Source organism: Lagopus leucura, unplaced genomic scaffold, assembly GCF_019238085.1.
Source record: "Lagopus leucura isolate 7727_CA_CO unplaced genomic scaffold, USGS_WTPT01 Super-Scaffold_810, whole genome shotgun sequence".
NCBI lineage: Eukaryota > Metazoa > Chordata > Aves > Galliformes > Phasianidae > Lagopus > Lagopus leucura.
In genome coordinates this window covers 4,862,367-4,878,578 of record NW_024962261.1, presented here as the reverse complement: position 1 = coordinate 4,878,578, position 16,212 = coordinate 4,862,367, and the positions used below count along the sequence as shown (strand labels likewise).

At 38.4% G+C, this 16,212-nt stretch overlaps 1 protein-coding gene across 14 annotated transcripts in view; it reads left to right on the top strand.

Annotated features, from left to right (window-relative positions):
* The window catches only part of MEF2C (myocyte enhancer factor 2C), a 138,676-nt gene extending 122,926 nt beyond the window's left edge, over positions 1-15,750 (top strand). For 11 of the 14 annotated variants that reach the window (XM_042866163.1, XM_042866170.1, XM_042866160.1 and 8 more), the window contains 4 exons: positions 854-1,026; positions 3,190-3,319; positions 4,492-4,627; positions 11,004-15,750. In XM_042866163.1, coding sequence (XP_042722097.1) covers positions 854-1,026; positions 3,190-3,319; positions 4,492-4,627; positions 11,004-11,325 — 761 coding nt within the window. In that variant the 3' untranslated portion in view covers positions 11,326-15,750. The remainder of the gene's footprint in view (positions 1-853; positions 1,027-3,189; positions 3,320-4,491; positions 4,628-11,003) is intronic. The other 3 variants (XM_042866173.1, XM_042866171.1, XM_042866172.1) reach the window with 1 other exon arrangement.
* Positions 15,751-16,212: the final 462 nt, after the last annotated feature.

Sequence of the window (16,212 nt, the reverse complement as noted above, 5' to 3'; positions counted from 1 at the left end):
AAAGAAAGAAAGAAAGAAAGAAAGAAAGAAAGAAAGAAAGAAAGAAAAGAAAGAAAAGAAAGAAAAGAAAGAAAAGAAAGAAAAGAAAAGAAAGAAAGGAAGAAAGAAAGAAAAGAAAAGAAAGAAAGGAAGAAAGAAAGAAAAGAAGCATTTGCCTGTCAGAATTCCTAGGGCTTGCAGAAAGCAGCAAGAGATGAAGATGAAAGATACGGAGGCATTTTCCAAATAAGGTTATGCTCTTGTTCTCATTGACTTTAGTGTTGACAGAATCAGGTCCAAAAACTGTGGTGAGGGAGCACAAAAAACATTTGAGAATCTTCCTAGTCCTCCCCCTGCCTTTTCTGGAAATTGTAGCCTCACTATACTCATCCTTTGTTTAAAAACAAAACAAAATCATGAACTGGAAAGGGCTGAGTCAGGCAAGGCAGAACCCTCCATAGTTGTCAAGAAAATGCAGCATGGCTTTGACTTTATTTAAGCAGTAAGATTCTCTGAAACTCCTGATTCTCTTTCAAGGAACAAGTGAGATCTTGGCCACTTTGAGCAGATAGTATACTGTGCTATGTAATATCATGGTAAAGAGAGTCGTGTAATGTCATAACTGCAGCACATCACTGGATGTCACCTGCCATGAGAGAAAGCTTACTTACTAACAACTTACATTTGTTTCAAACATGGTGCATGTTGGTTTTTTGCTGCAAAGATACAATAAGTAGCACAATTATTTACCTTGAACCGTAATATTGGAATGTTTTAATGTTTAGTACTAAGAAATATGTTTGAGTTTATAATCTCTCTCCCTTACTCTTTTCATTTTCTGTTTTGTTTTTGTTTTTGTTTTTTTTCTAAATAGGAAATGGTTATGGCAACCCCCGCAACTCACCAGGTCTGCTGGTCTCACCTGGCAACTTGAACAAGAATATGCAAGCAAAATCTCCGCCTCCAATGAATTTGGGAATGAACAACCGTAAACCAGATCTCCGTGTGCTTATTCCACCTGGCAGCAAGAATACAATGCCATCAGTGGTAATGTATTTTAAAAGCCTTTTTTTTAAATCTCCTTCAGATAAGATATTTAAGAATTTCAAAGCCTGCTAACCCAACTAAAAAAAGTAGAATAACATTCCACATTCTTGCTTTTTTGATCTTTCTGTCTGGCTTTATGGCTCGACATCAAACTAAAGATTTAGGCAGATTCATTTTAATTGGTTTTGTGAAACTACTTTTACTTCATCCTTTTTTTTCTATGAACTTACAAAATAGAAAATGTGTCCTGAACAGTGTGAACTTCTTCACTTACCTTCCTGATAACTGGAAGATACTTTCCTGGATTTTTCATAAAGCCTGAATTTAACCCCAGATATATTTCTCTTAAATATTTAGCCATGCAGACCCTCAGCAGATGGCAGATTAACTACAAATAAATGAATTTGAACTCTACCACTCTGAGCAACAAAAGTCAGGTTTTAGAAGGATGAGATGTAGTAAGCAGATAGAGCATGACAGAGTGGAGCATCAAATTGCTGTACCTCTTACCAGTATTCACAAAATGTAAGCAGATTGTTACAGTTAAAGATTGAATCATGAAGGTGTCATGTGAGTATCTTGCAGAACCCTTCCAGAAGTGGGTTAGTAGTTGCAAGTAAACCTTTCATTAGTGTTTTAACATTAAAATGGAGTTTGATTAAAAAAAGATCTGGATGGTAAATTTACGTGCTGACATAAACAAGTTTTTCCATTATGTAACAAACACTATTAGAACAGCTGCCTTCGCTTGATGTATTATAAATTAATTTTGAACATCGAACTAAAACTTCCCGTAAATGTGATGCTGGGCTCTCTATGAGGATAAGTAATAAATAGTCTCCTACAGGGCAGCCCTCAAAGTCGACCAAGCCGTGACAAGCTGTCTGCATCAAGTGATTTATTCCAAGGTCCTTAAAACTGATACTTTCCAAGGGATTCTGTGAATAGTCAGGTCTCCTGAAACCAGGTATAGCAACACAATCTGCAGCCAGTGGGGCTACAGAAAAAGTAATGAATTCTTAGAGAAAGGCTCGTGCTGAAAAGTGGATAGATTGTCCTCACAAGCTGAGAAGCATCTTGTTAGAAGGACAAAGAAGAGATCTGTGAAGTGTTATTTTTTCCAAACTGTGCTCAGAAAGTGTGTAGTTTTCCGCCCCTGTCAGATGAAGCTATTCACTAGGCTATAATGCACCCTGGTAAATATCTACATTCACTGATTTTTAATGCTCCTTTCCTATGCACTCAGTCTGAGGATGTTGATCTGCTCCTGGTAAGTGGTAGTGATGTTCATCCTAATAATGAAAACATAAGATCTTTTATTTTGTATGATTGGTATATGTGTCGATGAAATGCTGGTTGAAATCAAATGGAAAACTTTACTATGACTGCATTGTGAACAAAAGGGTCATCACAACTTTTGAAATGTAGCAATACGGAGACAAGGTGCCGTTGTTGCACGTGTTCATATTATTTACACTACAATAAAGCTCGCTTGGTGCTGATGATTTGCTAGCGTGCACTCCTGTGCTGTTGAAGATGGCACAGCCTTGGTATGTTTTTTTTGGTGGCTCCCTTCGCATTTTATCCTGCCGCTCACAGGATTAGAGTTCTCGAGAGCAGCTTTTACCACGCAGCGTGTAATGCCCGAGTTAAACGCGTAGTTGCGGTGCCACCTAGCACTCTGAAGTTTTTTGATGCCAAAAACGAAGCAACCAGAGCACCATCTGCTGGTAAGAGCTTAGCATCCAGCAGCCTGGGGTGCCGCTCATTCCCGAATCAGGGCCTGGGGTTATTTCTCTCTCTCTCTGTTTCTGTGTCTCCTTACATTTGAATGAAAAAGGAAAACAGTGAGGGTAGAGTTTACATATTTCATGGATTTTCACACGATCTGTTCTTCTACCCACAATAAAACCAATCTTCCTTGTTAGTAGTTCAGTTACCTAGGAGATACTGATGTAATGGGTTACTATGGTGACAACTGGTCTCTTGAAGGCTTGTAAATGATAGGGTTGGCAGAGTTCATAAAAGCCACATGTTAAATGATTAATTTCTAGAAATTTGTATCAGCTTTTGTTTCTTGTGCACAAATCAAACCCAGAAAGGTAATACACCCAGATGACTTAAACCCAGTCAATAATATGTTTATTTTACTTACTTTAAAAGAATCAGAGGATAAATAACTCCCAGTCTGCTCAGTCATTGGCTACTCCAGTGGTTTCCGTAGCAACTCCTACTCTACCAGGGCAAGGGATGGGAGGATACCCATCAGCCATCTCAACAACATATGGTACTGGTAAGTATCAGCACGAAATGGAAAGGAGGGGGAGGGAGCAGGATGCTGGCAAATGTCTGTCTCGGGGTAATGAATTACCTGCTGTTCCTTGCAAGAGACTGGAAAGTTCATAGCCCATAGGTTGATACACATCATTTGCTTTTTATCTGTTCCTCTGACGGGGGAGTTTTTATTTGAGGAGGGACTTTTTAATAAGGGCTCATAGTGACAGGACAAGGGGAAATGGCTTTAAATTGGAAGAGGGTAGATTTAGTCATGATATTTGGAGAGGGATGAGACGATGGAACTGGTTGTCCAGCGATGTTGTGGATGCCCCCTCTCTGGAAGCATTCAAGTCCAGGCTGGATGGGGCTGTGAGCAACTGAGTCCAGAGGAAGGTGTCCCTGCCTGTAGAAGAGGTTGGAACTACATGATCTTAAAGGTCCTTTCCAACCCTAACCTTTCTGTAATTCTTTGGACTCGAGAAATACATACTTAAAAGCTAACTATTTTACTCAAATGGAAAACTGCTTTGATAGCTCTCTTTCATTGGCCTTACTAAAGGAAAAGACACTAAAGAAACTTCCTAAAACTCCTAATGTAACAGATAATTTCATGTAGTTGAGTGCGTCTTCCTAAAATTATGAGGGTAATGACAACAAGCAGTTTCACTGGTTTCAAAATAGAGTTCAGTATCTTTGTAGGCTGCTGCTTAGTTACCTGGCAGATTCTAGAAATGAAGCCCGAAGAGATCATTTCCTGTTCCCATTGCGCATTGGTACTGTACAGATCATGTTGATCCACATAATCCTGTGTTTTTTATAGAAGATGTGCACTGTGTACGTATCACAGTCTACCTTCTTGCAACAAAGACTGTGATCAAATTCTGTTTTCAGGGTTTTGACTCTATGAGAATGCATGTATAGTTATGGTAGATAGAAAGGCTTTGGATCTTCCAGACCCATAAAAAGAACTGGTAAATTACAGAATAATTATTAGTGCATTATTTACTCCAAAGTTAATGAGCCAAGGGAAGAGGAGAGTCTGATTTTCTGCTGCAACTTAATGTGATTGGTGTAATTAAGATTAAAAGGCTTATTAAGTGACATGTGAAAATGATGATGGTAGTTATTATTTACACGCTTCCTTCTTAATACTCTTTTAATTATTTTCTTTTCTGTTTTCAAATCTAGAATATTCTCTGAGTAGTGCAGATATATCATCTCTCTCTGGATTTAATACAGCCAGTGCTCTTCATCTTGGTTCTGTGACTGGCTGGCAACAGCAACACCTACATAATATGCCGCCATCTGCCCTCAGCCAACTGGGGTAAGCACTGTGTTGTTTTTTTAAACTGTTACAATGTTCTGCAATAACTTCAGTGTCCCTAGGAATCCCAAGTATGAAATACATCCTGACAACCTCAGCCCATGTATATAAGAGCTCCATTGCCCAAAACTGGAACAACATATTTCATGAAAATTTTGCCATGTACCTAAAATTGAATACTCTGTGTCCATTACATTTCCTCAATAGTGTAGTGATGAATTCTGTTCTTGTTTTACTCTGTTTCTTTAAATAGCATTTTTCTTCACGACTAACAACCAAACTAAACACTTACTTTGTGCTATTGCTTTGTTTTTCCGCTTCTGCTTTTTATTTCCAGTTACTATAGCTCAAACATAAAATCAAAAAATGTCTAAACACTGAGTACTTCTAAATCAAAAGTGACAAAATGATTTGAACTGGGATTAAAATTAAACCTTATAATCACATACACACTCCTTCTCAGCTCTGATGTTCAAGTTTCATTTCTTTGTAAATGTTTCCTATAAGCAAATAACACAATTAGGACTAAAACCCGTAAACCCCTAGAACTCGTGGTGATTTTCTTGCCTTGAGGATAAATGTTATGCCCTCTAGTGGCTAATTTTAAGACGTTTCTTCCAAGACTGGTGGAGCACTATGTTTAACCATTTCAGTATTCACAGAATCACAGATTCACAGAATCACAGAATCACCCGGGTTGGAAGGGACCCCAAGGATCATGTAGTTCCAACCCCCCTGCCTAGCAGGGCCACCAAACATACACATTCAGATCAGGTTGCCCAGGACCCCGTCCAACCTGGCCTTAAACACGTCCAAGGACGGGGCATCCACAACCTCCCTGGGCAGCCCGTTCCAGGGCCTAACCACTCTCCTAGTAAAGAACTTCCCCCTAACATCCAACCTAAATCTTCCCTCCTTCAACTTAAAACCATTTCCCCTAGTCCTGCTGTTATCTGCCCTTTTGAAGAGTTTACTCCCCTCCTGGGTGTAGGTTCCCTTCAGGTATTGATAGGCTGCAATGAGGTCACCCCGCAGCCTTCTCTTCTCCAGGCTGAACAAGCCCAACTCCCTCAGCCTGTCCCCATAGGGGAGGTGCTCCAGCCCCCTGATCATCTTAGTCACACAGGGAATTCACCTCATGCATTATTGAAAAAGCGATACATTTGCTTATTCGAGTGAATTTAAAGAGTATGATTTTCAAAGATCCCGATATCTGCTGTCTATATTGAGCAAGATCATAGGCACTCACCATTACTCCATGTCTGTGCTAATGTATGGCTGGATTTGCAAAGCCAAACTCTTCTTTTTAAAAAAAGTCATTGCACACATGCCATTCTTTTTGCAGGGCAGCTGCTGTAATCTGAAAGTATGTAGTACAATCAATATGGCTTAAATTTCAAAATTCTCCTAGTTTATCTGAATACATTTTATAAATTAATGTATTTTCTTTACCGTGTAAATCGGTTTCAAATTTTAAAGAACAGCTATACAATTTTTGGAAGAAATATAAACCCTTTGAACATCAGAAATATAATTTAGCATAATAAGTACTAACTACATAAATATTTGTAACTGAAATAGTTCCCATGTTAGTAAAATGAAAAGATCTTAATACCTGTCTGCTATGCTTCTTCTATTTTATTTTTGAGCTGTGCTGTTTCTCAGGCAGCATTCAGGTTAACTGTACAACAAGATACCTATAGTCATGCATAAGTTGAAAATTCAGACTAGATTTCAGTGTATAACCTTACAATCATGGAATCATAGAATGGATCATATTGGAAGGGACCTCAGAGGCCGTCTAGTTCCAACATCTCTACCACTGGCAGTATTGCCAACCTGTATCAGGCACTGTATCTGGTTGTCCATAGCCCCATCCAGCCTGGTCTTGAACACCTCCAGGGACAGGACATCCACAGCCTCTCTGGGCAGCCTATTCCAATAAGCTGATTGTTTTCAGTGGTGTACCAAAGAATGTAATAACGCTATTTGGATAACAAAAAAAAAAAATTAAATCCTAAACTAGCTACATGCCTTTTCAGATACGTCACACATTATCATCTAATTCATCTTACAGTATGTCAAAATGTAGTGGCTGTGGCTAGTGGAATATATTCTAAGTCACTACTTTTGTTATTATTCTTTCAGTGATATGTAAATGAATTCAGCTATGAAAGCAGCTTCACTAGCAGTTCTGGCAAAGCCTTCTATGTGTGCAGAAAATCATATGCATTTCTTTATTTTACTTCAGTCACGGGGTTGTACATGCAGAAGGATCTATACTAGCTTCTGGATTATTTAAAAAAAAAAAAAACCTTGAAATTGTACAAGTCATAATCTGTCCACATTAGCCTAATCTTGAATTTATAGAAAAGTAATCATACAAAAATGTGTTTCACTAGGAATTTAAGAAAATAGGTGTAGAAATGTTTGAGCACCCTAATTCCTGTCCTTAGTGAGAGAATTCTGCCTCATAATGCATGGCAGAAACATATGACTTGTAAATCGAATAGGGTGTGCTTAAATGTGTTAGCTTGCTCCACGAAAGTCCTCAACAGTTTCAGAAGCGCTGTCAAAACCATCTTTCAGACACCTGGAGATCTCTAAACCATACTGCACCACTAAGCCTGAGGGAGAGTTTCTGAGGACATAGGAATAGTTCAGTTACTGAGGCTGTGAACAGGATAGCAATGTAAAGTCTCTTCTGATATAACTGGGGTGTTAAGTCAGACATTTCAACAGTCCAAATTTAAGAAAGCAAAATAGTACTTTTCAGCCTTGTAATTAGAAAAATTACACGCTAATTCTATTAAAAATCAAAATATATTCCTTCTCAGACTTACAGGTTTCATCTAAATATTGCTGCAGCCATTCCTATCTTTGAAATGAGCTATCTAAATTCTTCAGCCTCATGTCTATTGTATAGAAAACTATCTCATTCTGTAATCTGCAGCTTAAGAGAAGATCTTTTCTTTCTGAGGTATCATCCACAGCTGAAAGTTTGCCTTTCCTAAATATAAGTGCAGACTTAGAAATGCATTTGCATATGTATGCATATTTGAAACATGAAGGTATAAAGAGAAGGAAATTTAAAGAAACAAGTATGGCCATAACAGAAAGGACACGAAGTTCCTTCTTCCTTTATTAGCACTCTCACTCCCTGTAAAAGCCTATGTGATGCTCATTCACATCACTACTGACCCATGCTGCTGTCTGTGAATGCTGAACTTCCACTAGCTGGAGATTCTAACAGAGACCCACTCAAAGCTGATCTCATTACATCAACAAGGACAGAGTTTGCTGGCTAGCTCTTTGCACCCTGATGTGCCTCCCACCTCCCACACACGTTGAATGCATATAGGAACCAGTGTTTCTCCCATGTCAGGGTTGTACTCTAAGTAAAACTCATGTTTTCATTCACACAGATCTGAATAGTAACTGCTGCATAAAATTTAAACTTCACAGGGGCAATGAGAAGGAGTAAAGTGGAATGTTTTCAGTACAATATATGGAGAAAGTTAATCAAGTCAACATTAGTGGAGTGCACGACAGTGAGTGCCTTATAGTTAAACATAATCCTACAAAGACATTTGTTACATTTTCTCAATAGATTTTCCATATTCAAAAACTTCTTGTTTTTCATTGAGTTTAGGGTAGGTTTCAAATGATAAAAGTAGGACTTGCCTAGGCCAAAATTACACTGTTTCTGCATTCATTCAAACACATGCGTACACAAGAAGAGGTCATTTAGTGGCAAAAAGAATTGCCATTTTTTCACAATGCAGTTTCTGTCCTAAACAGAAATCCATCCTTTGTTGAGGGTACAGGTGAAAGTCCGCAACTAAGTATGTACTCATTCACCATACGCTTCTATTCATAACATTAGGTTTCTCTTGCATTTGATCATATCGACTTACATGAAATTCTGTAGAAACATTTGAGAATGTTTATGACAACACATAGAATAGAGTCACCAAAATATATACATGTTAAATTTCAGAAACAGATTTCTCGGAAAAATATGTTTTAACAGGCAGAATCTTAAAACATATTGAATGACAATATGCATCAATTGCTTAAATAGCTCTATTGTTTAAAACCTTAAAAAAAAAAAAAAAAAAATTAGTTCTTATGCTAAAATGCCCTTTTAACTCTTTTTTTTTTTTCCACTTTATAAAAAATGTGCTCAAAATGCAGGTAGTATTTTTTAAACTACTAAAAGCCTGTATGCCAGGTGTTTGCATAATGCCTCTAAGGAAGCAGAAGGGATCTACAGAAAAGTCTACAGAGTTGTGTTTTCACACTTCCCTCTGAAACACTGCTAAATAAATTGCAGTGTAGCAATACAAACTCTAGTCCTCAGACAATACAGCTTTTTACCCTGGATTTGTTCCTTTGAGGTTATCATGGAATGGAATATGAGTAGGTTCCAAGTGAACAAATGAGACTGAGTATGGCCGTTTTTAAGTAGTGTGAGTTTTCAACTCTTCCCAGCTTTGCAAAGTACACATTGTCTACTCAAATCAAACACTCCTAGATCAAATCGCCAGGATCCAGTGTTCTGTATTAAGGGACTTTCGGGTTTAGCTATGAATTTGGCATCTAAAATAGTATGTAATCATATTGTACTTGCTAGACTGGCTGCCTGTTTCCCCATATGAAGTCCTAGCATGTCCTAAGGAAATGAAAAATAAAGTCACTGGAAATGAAAAGCAAAACCAACCCAGGAACGTATTTTTGATTGTTGCTGGATTCTTTTCAACAGTTTTTCAGAAAACATGTGGAGTGTTTCACTAAAGTGGAGTGACTACGTTTGATATTTATGGTTTCCTATATGTGTGATCTAATAGTTAGAAAAGGAAAAAAAAAAACTTCTTTAACAAAACTGCCTACATTTGCTACTTAGAGGGTTATTACTCACTGCTTGATGCTGCAAATTCTGACACACTTCTCTGTATAGTAATAAAGGGTAGATGGAAGCAATTGCAGGCAGAACATCCTGCTTTCTGTGTTGTTCAACAAGGCTCACACAGTATTGATCAATAACTCATGACTACAGCATCTGATATTATTCAGTAACTGTGCCATATAGGTCCACTGTAAATCTGCCAAAAGAAAAGAAAATGACTTTTTACCTTTCCTAAGTTACAGTAACTATTGGTAAAGTAAAGCTCAGATCACAGTCAATGACATATCAGAAAAAGTGGAATTTCTCAATAAATGGAAAGAATCACAAATTTAGTTTTCCATCGTTCAGAGTCCAAATATTTATTCCACTTGAACCTTGGGGTTTAAAATCTTACTGAGGCTGTGTCCTCTCCTCCCCTCTGTCTTCAGTCTCTTTCACTATTAGAAATCTTGCAACTGTGTCTTTGGGTTTGACACTGACTTCAGCCTAGCAAATGGTCCCTGAGGTGGAGCAGTGTTCAAGAGCTCAGCAGAAACCTCTCCTGGATAGCTGTTTTAACGAAAAGAAATGTCAGGTTTTGCCAGTAGGTGGTGCTTTTGTAGAAAGCATTCTGTAGTTGCAGCGGATCTCATTTTCTTCCATTCAGTGCAAGCTCAGTGTTCTCTCCTCCCCTCTTATCTCAGCTTTCCTCAGCCAAACTTGCCCACAATAATGCGCTGGCAAAACAAATGGAGAACAAGTATACAGCCTTTGAAAAACTTTAGATAGCAGCTTATCCTGGAGTTCTAAGCATCCTATGAGTCAGGTTGTCAGTCATGCACTGCAATCCTCTGCCATCTCCCTTAACTTCTCTTCGGTAGTTTATCCATAAATGCTCTGGATATAATAACAAATTAATCAATTTATTCCATAAAATCAGATTTAAACCCTACCCTGCTGATTGAGTTCTATTAACATTAATCCAAAGGTGATTAATTTCAACTCTGTTATGAAAGACATAAAATGCACGGGGCCCAAATTTCTGTTTCCACTTTACACCTGATTTCCCATGTTGAAGTAAACAAGGATAAGACAAACTAAACTAAACCCACAGAAACCCATGCCTCCCCTGTGCCATCAGTGCATACACGCACACAAGCATTAATTATAAAGAAACCTGCAGGTGGTTCCAACAGTGCAAAGGCTCAGCTTCCAAAATTTCTTGTGATGCTTGAGGAAAAAAAAAAAGGAAGGGAATTAAAGAGACTACTTTCAGACCTCGGGCATGTCTCACTTAAGCCAGCCACGTTTGCCGTGGTGTTTCCGTCTCCATGCCTTTTTTAATTCCACATAGAAAGTGGTCCTCATGCTGTCCGCACGCACTGACACTGCGTGAGCCTTTACACTGGTGTTCTATGTGAGTGTTTGTGCATTTCCGGGGGCTCCATGCCTCCTCCGTCTGTAACTGGGTTTCCTTTCCTCCTACAGAGCTTGCACTAGCACTCATTTATCTCAGAGTACAAATCTCTCCCTGCCTTCTACTCAAAGCCTCAACATCAAGTCAGAACCTGTTTCTCCTCCTAGAGACCGTACCACCACCCCCTCGAGATACCCACAGCACACGCGCCATGAGGCGGGGAGGTCTCCCGTCGACAGCTTGAGCAGCTGCAGCAGTTCCTACGACGGGAGCGACCGAGAAGACCACCGGAATGAATTCCACTCCCCCATTGGACTCACCAGACCTTCGCCGGACGAAAGGGAAAGCCCCTCTGTCAAGCGCATGCGGCTGTCTGAAGGATGGGCGACATGATAGCATTATTAACTATTAGTTTCTTTTTTTTTTTTTTTTTCTTGCAGTGTGTGTGTGCTATACCTTAATGGGGTAGGGGGGGTCGATATGCATTATATGTGCCGTGTGTGGAAAAAAAAAGTCAGGTACTCTGTTTTGTAAAAGTACTTTTAAATTGCCTCAGTGATACAGTATAAGGATAAACAGAAATGCTGAGATAAGCTTAGCACTTGAGTTGTACAACAGAACACTTGTACAAAATAGATTTTAAGGCTAACTTCTTTTCACTGTTGTGCTCCCTTGCAAAATGTATGTTACAATAGATAGTGTCATGTTGCAGGTTCAACGTTATTTACATGTAAATAGGCAAAAGGAAAACGTCTGCCAGAAATGGCAGACCTTTACTGAGAGAGAAAGCAGCTGTTATGCAACATATAGAAAATGTACAGATGTTTTGACAGACCCAGTGGTTGGGTGGCCGTGAATCCATGCTAGAAAGAGACTGGGTCACCTAACACACCGAAAACACTCAAAACCATGCAGGCATATCTTTGGAGTATGGCACTCAGTTAAGAAGGATCAAAGCATTTGAAGAGGACCATACTTGTTAAACAAAATCGAGTTCGAGGGCTAACATATTTAATTTTAAAAATTCTGGGTCTGCATCACTTACTAAAAAAAAAAATTATAAAAATATGTACATTACATTTTGCTTATTTTCATATTAAAAAGTAAGACAGAGTTTGCAAAGCATTTGTGGCTTTTGTAGTTTCCTTAAGCCAAAATGTGTTCTTTTTTCCTTGATTGCTTCGCTAATCTTGTAAACAGTCCTGACAAAAACAGAGGACTTTTTGTATAGAAAGCACTACCCTAAGCCATGAAGAACTCCATGCTTTGCTAACCAAGATAACTGTTTTCTCTTTGCAGAAGTTTTGTTTTTGAAATGTGTATTTCTAATTATATAAAATATTAAGAATCTTTAAAAAAAAAAAAAATCTGTGAAATTAACATGCTTGTGTATAGCTTTCTAATATATATAATAATTATGGTAATAGCAAAAGTTTTTGTTATCTTAATAGTGGGGAATTATATTTGTGCGGTTGCACATTTAACTATTTTCTTTTGGTTTTATTTTACTGGGCATACATTTTACAGATCAAAATCATGTCTTGGAAGACTGATCTGTAAAAAGTTTGAATTTACCCGTGGTGTAACAACTGAAACCATTTTAATACAACATTTTACAATCAGTTGAGTGAACTGCGATTCATTGTATATACTGATTAGTTCTTTTCATGCTGTTTTGTGCATTGTAACAAGTTAAGGGCCCTTCTATAACCTACGTCCTGCGTATCTTGTAGATTTCCATGGGTTAAATGGCAAAGTGGCATCGCTTGGCCCTTCCTCATCAGCGAAGCTGGTATTCTGCCTGTTAGAATTGGATATACAGCTCTAACGGCCATCGGTTGCGTGAGTGCAGGTGAACATTTCCAGAGGCAGCAGGGAGAGCAAGAAATGAGGGACTGACACAGTCCCACCTGTTGTGAAGTCCCCTCTCTCTCAGACATAAAACCTGCAGAGAGATCATCAATTAGAGGACCACTCAGAAGTCAATCTGTCGTGCCCCACCAATACAGGCCACCAGGCCGCTGTAGTTGTCACAGCCCTCACAGTCACGTCTCGCGGTAGGGATGCTGTTGAACAAAGCTGCCTGTGTATTTACAACCCAAAGCGATTCACTTCCGCATATGGCGCCCACCCTTTCTCCTGCCTCGCATTGTTCCTTTGACTGAAATTGCTTCACCAGAAGGGATATATCATTGTTTTAAGTTCTTGTCTGTCCCTCTTGCTTATTATAAGAAAATGGTATACTCAGATGTTTCAGCTTAACCTTCCCATGGGAAGGAAACTTTGTTCAAGCAACATGCTAGTGCCATTGTAGAACTGTAATACTTCTTTCCAAAAGTTGTTCCAGCTCTCACTCACATACCTTGAGACTAGGATGAAGGACATAACTGCAACAGCAAAATATTGACACAGAAAACATTTTGTTAAGGGAAATCCACACCCTATTTCCCTTCTACATGTGCAGTTGCTGTGCACTGCTCAGCGGTAGAGGTTACCTCCCTGTAGCAGCAAACAACTAACAGATGACAGCATGCGCTAGGACATACGCTTTCCACTTATTGTGACTTACAGAAGCCTGCCTCACAGGCACTCTCAGCCATGCAGGGGCTAGTGCATAATCTGGGAACTATCTAAGCAGAATACTGTGCTAACAAGGCATACATCTTATCTCGCGTGGAGGTCAGCAGGGTAAAGAAACAGATACGCATGTTAAATAAAAAAAATTAAAAAAAAAAAATAAAAATTAGAAAATGGGGCCCATAATTAATTTTAAAATTCAAAACTGTTTTTCGAAACCACTTTCTTCACCTTCAGATGAATCTACAGTCATATTCTCTTATGAGAATTTTAAACTTCGGTGTGTCAAAAATATGCAAATATATCACAAATGTACACTTCGACATTTCAACAAGAAGTACAACTTTATCAGTATTGTAGTAGAAACTTGTCAGTGGGGAAGGGGATTTGGTCTATTGAAATATGAAGAATAGCCATATAAATAGTTTACCTTGCGATTTGCCTCAGCAACGCATGAAGAAGAAAACATAACATATTTAAGGAAGATGCAGTGTAATATATTACTGCAAGTAACTAAGCGGAAAGTAGCGTGAAACGTATTGCCTGGGCAATGTATATTAACTCTGACAGTGATTTTTATATAAACATGAATAAATAGAATAGAATCACATGAAGATCAATGCCAGTCATCCCTCTCGTTCCTGCTACTGAGGGCAACTAACATGTACTGGCGAAATTGTGGGGGATAATGCATATTTGCAAACTGATCTAATGATAAGAAGCACAACTTTGATTGTGAAGTCACTTTCTGTAAACTATAACTGTCTACCTTTCTCTGTTCCTTTATCTGTACCTTACCATTTATTGTATTTGCAAAGCTTATTTGGGTTTATTGTGTGATTCCTTTGTATTTAAGGAGTTTGGGGCAGAGCCCTGAAAGAGTATTAACATTTACTTTACCTTAACCCATGCTATATAATGTTTTAGGCAACATTCTTAATTGCAAGTTCAAACACCTGAAGTGGCATTCTAGACATCTGCAAGTATTGTTATAGCTAAGTTAACCTCTATTAAAAGGTGTTGTTGTTTAGTGTTTAATTGCTGGTGACAATTATATGATATACTCAATCTGCACAATTTGTATATTGTATGCATTGAGCCATTCACAGTAAAGCTTTTATCATTTCAGTGTTTTTCAAAAGTTGTGTTTTATAATGAAATGGCTTATATTTTTCCCAGAAGAGGAATTTAGCAGTTTTTAATGAATAATATAAAAATATCTGTTGTCCTCAGATCTCTTTTTCAGGTAAAGCTAACGTAAGAGTAGAAGAACTCATAGACTGTTTTCAAGGATGTCAACCCTTTTGTATTGTACGTGTTATCCTATATACCTTCTTTTACCTATAGTCCTAACAGAGCTGTTTTGTTTTCCTTTCTCCTTCGCCTTGAAGGTAAATGCTTTGTAATTTTTTAAAAGCCACTTGAAACCTCAATAAAGGCTGTTGCCTAAGCATGGCATACTTCATCTGTTCCTGTTTGTGCCATCTGCTGTGATGTCGTCAGTTATATGGCATTAATTTCCTGCCACTACAGGTCTCTTGAAGGACTGATGGAACATTGGTGTCTATTAGAATGCTTCAGACTGTAGATGTAATAAAAGGCTTTTGTTAATATATTTTAACCAAAGATGTGGAGCAATCCAAGCTTTGAGCCACAGACCTTCTCTATCAAAAGTATCCATTTGATTATTTTCATAATCAGGTGTTGCATTTTACCTTTCTCACTCATACCTCAGACTGATCCATACCTCAGTTTGAATCAAAAAAGTCAGTTTAGTAACTCATTAAAAAAAATAAAAATAAAAATAAAAAAAAATTACAGTACCTGAGTCTTTTGTGAAGTATCTAACATCAGACCTGGGACACTGCAGGCATTACACTTGGATTGCTTCAGATGGTTTGTTGTATCCTTTTTTTTTTCCTTTTTTTTTTTTTCTTCTCTTTCATGGGGATCTGCTTCCATAAAACAATGGTGATAACAAAAGAGCTTGTAAATGGGAGCATACAAGCATTTGCAACAAATATTAAAATAGAGGCTCACAGCGGCATAAGCTGGACTTTGTCGCCACTAGATGACAAGATGTTATAACTAAGTTAAACCACATCTGTGTATCTCAAGGGACTTAATTCAGCTGTCTGTAGTGAACTAAAATGGAAAAATTTCAAAAGATTCTCCTGCTGGAAATAAGGTATAATTTGTATTTTGCAGACAAATCAGTAAAGTTACTGGCTTTCTTAGTGATATGGTGTCTGTGGTGTATTTCTTATTAATTTAATTAGTGTTCTTTTAATGTTTCGCCCTGTCACTTGTGCTTGTCTAGAAAACCACGTGCCTCTCTGTGCGCCCTGAGCACCTCCATGCCTTGCCAGACATCATCCCACCAAATCAGAAAAACTCCACAGGGAGGACTATGAACTAGGAATTTTGTAGCCAAGTACACTTACAGATGTGAATCAGAAGGCCTGTCTCCTTAATTTATAGAATCATAGAATTGAGTTGGAAGAGACCCTTAAAGGTCACCTAGTCCAACTCCCCTGCAATGAACAGAGACACCTACAGCTAGAGCAGTTTGCTCAGAGCCCAGTCCAGCCTGTCCTTAAATGTCTCCAAGGACAAGGCTTCCACCATCTCTCTGGGCAACCAGTTCCACAGCTTCACTTTGACGAAGCCTAGATTTTAATGACTGAATAGTGTTCTCTTGCC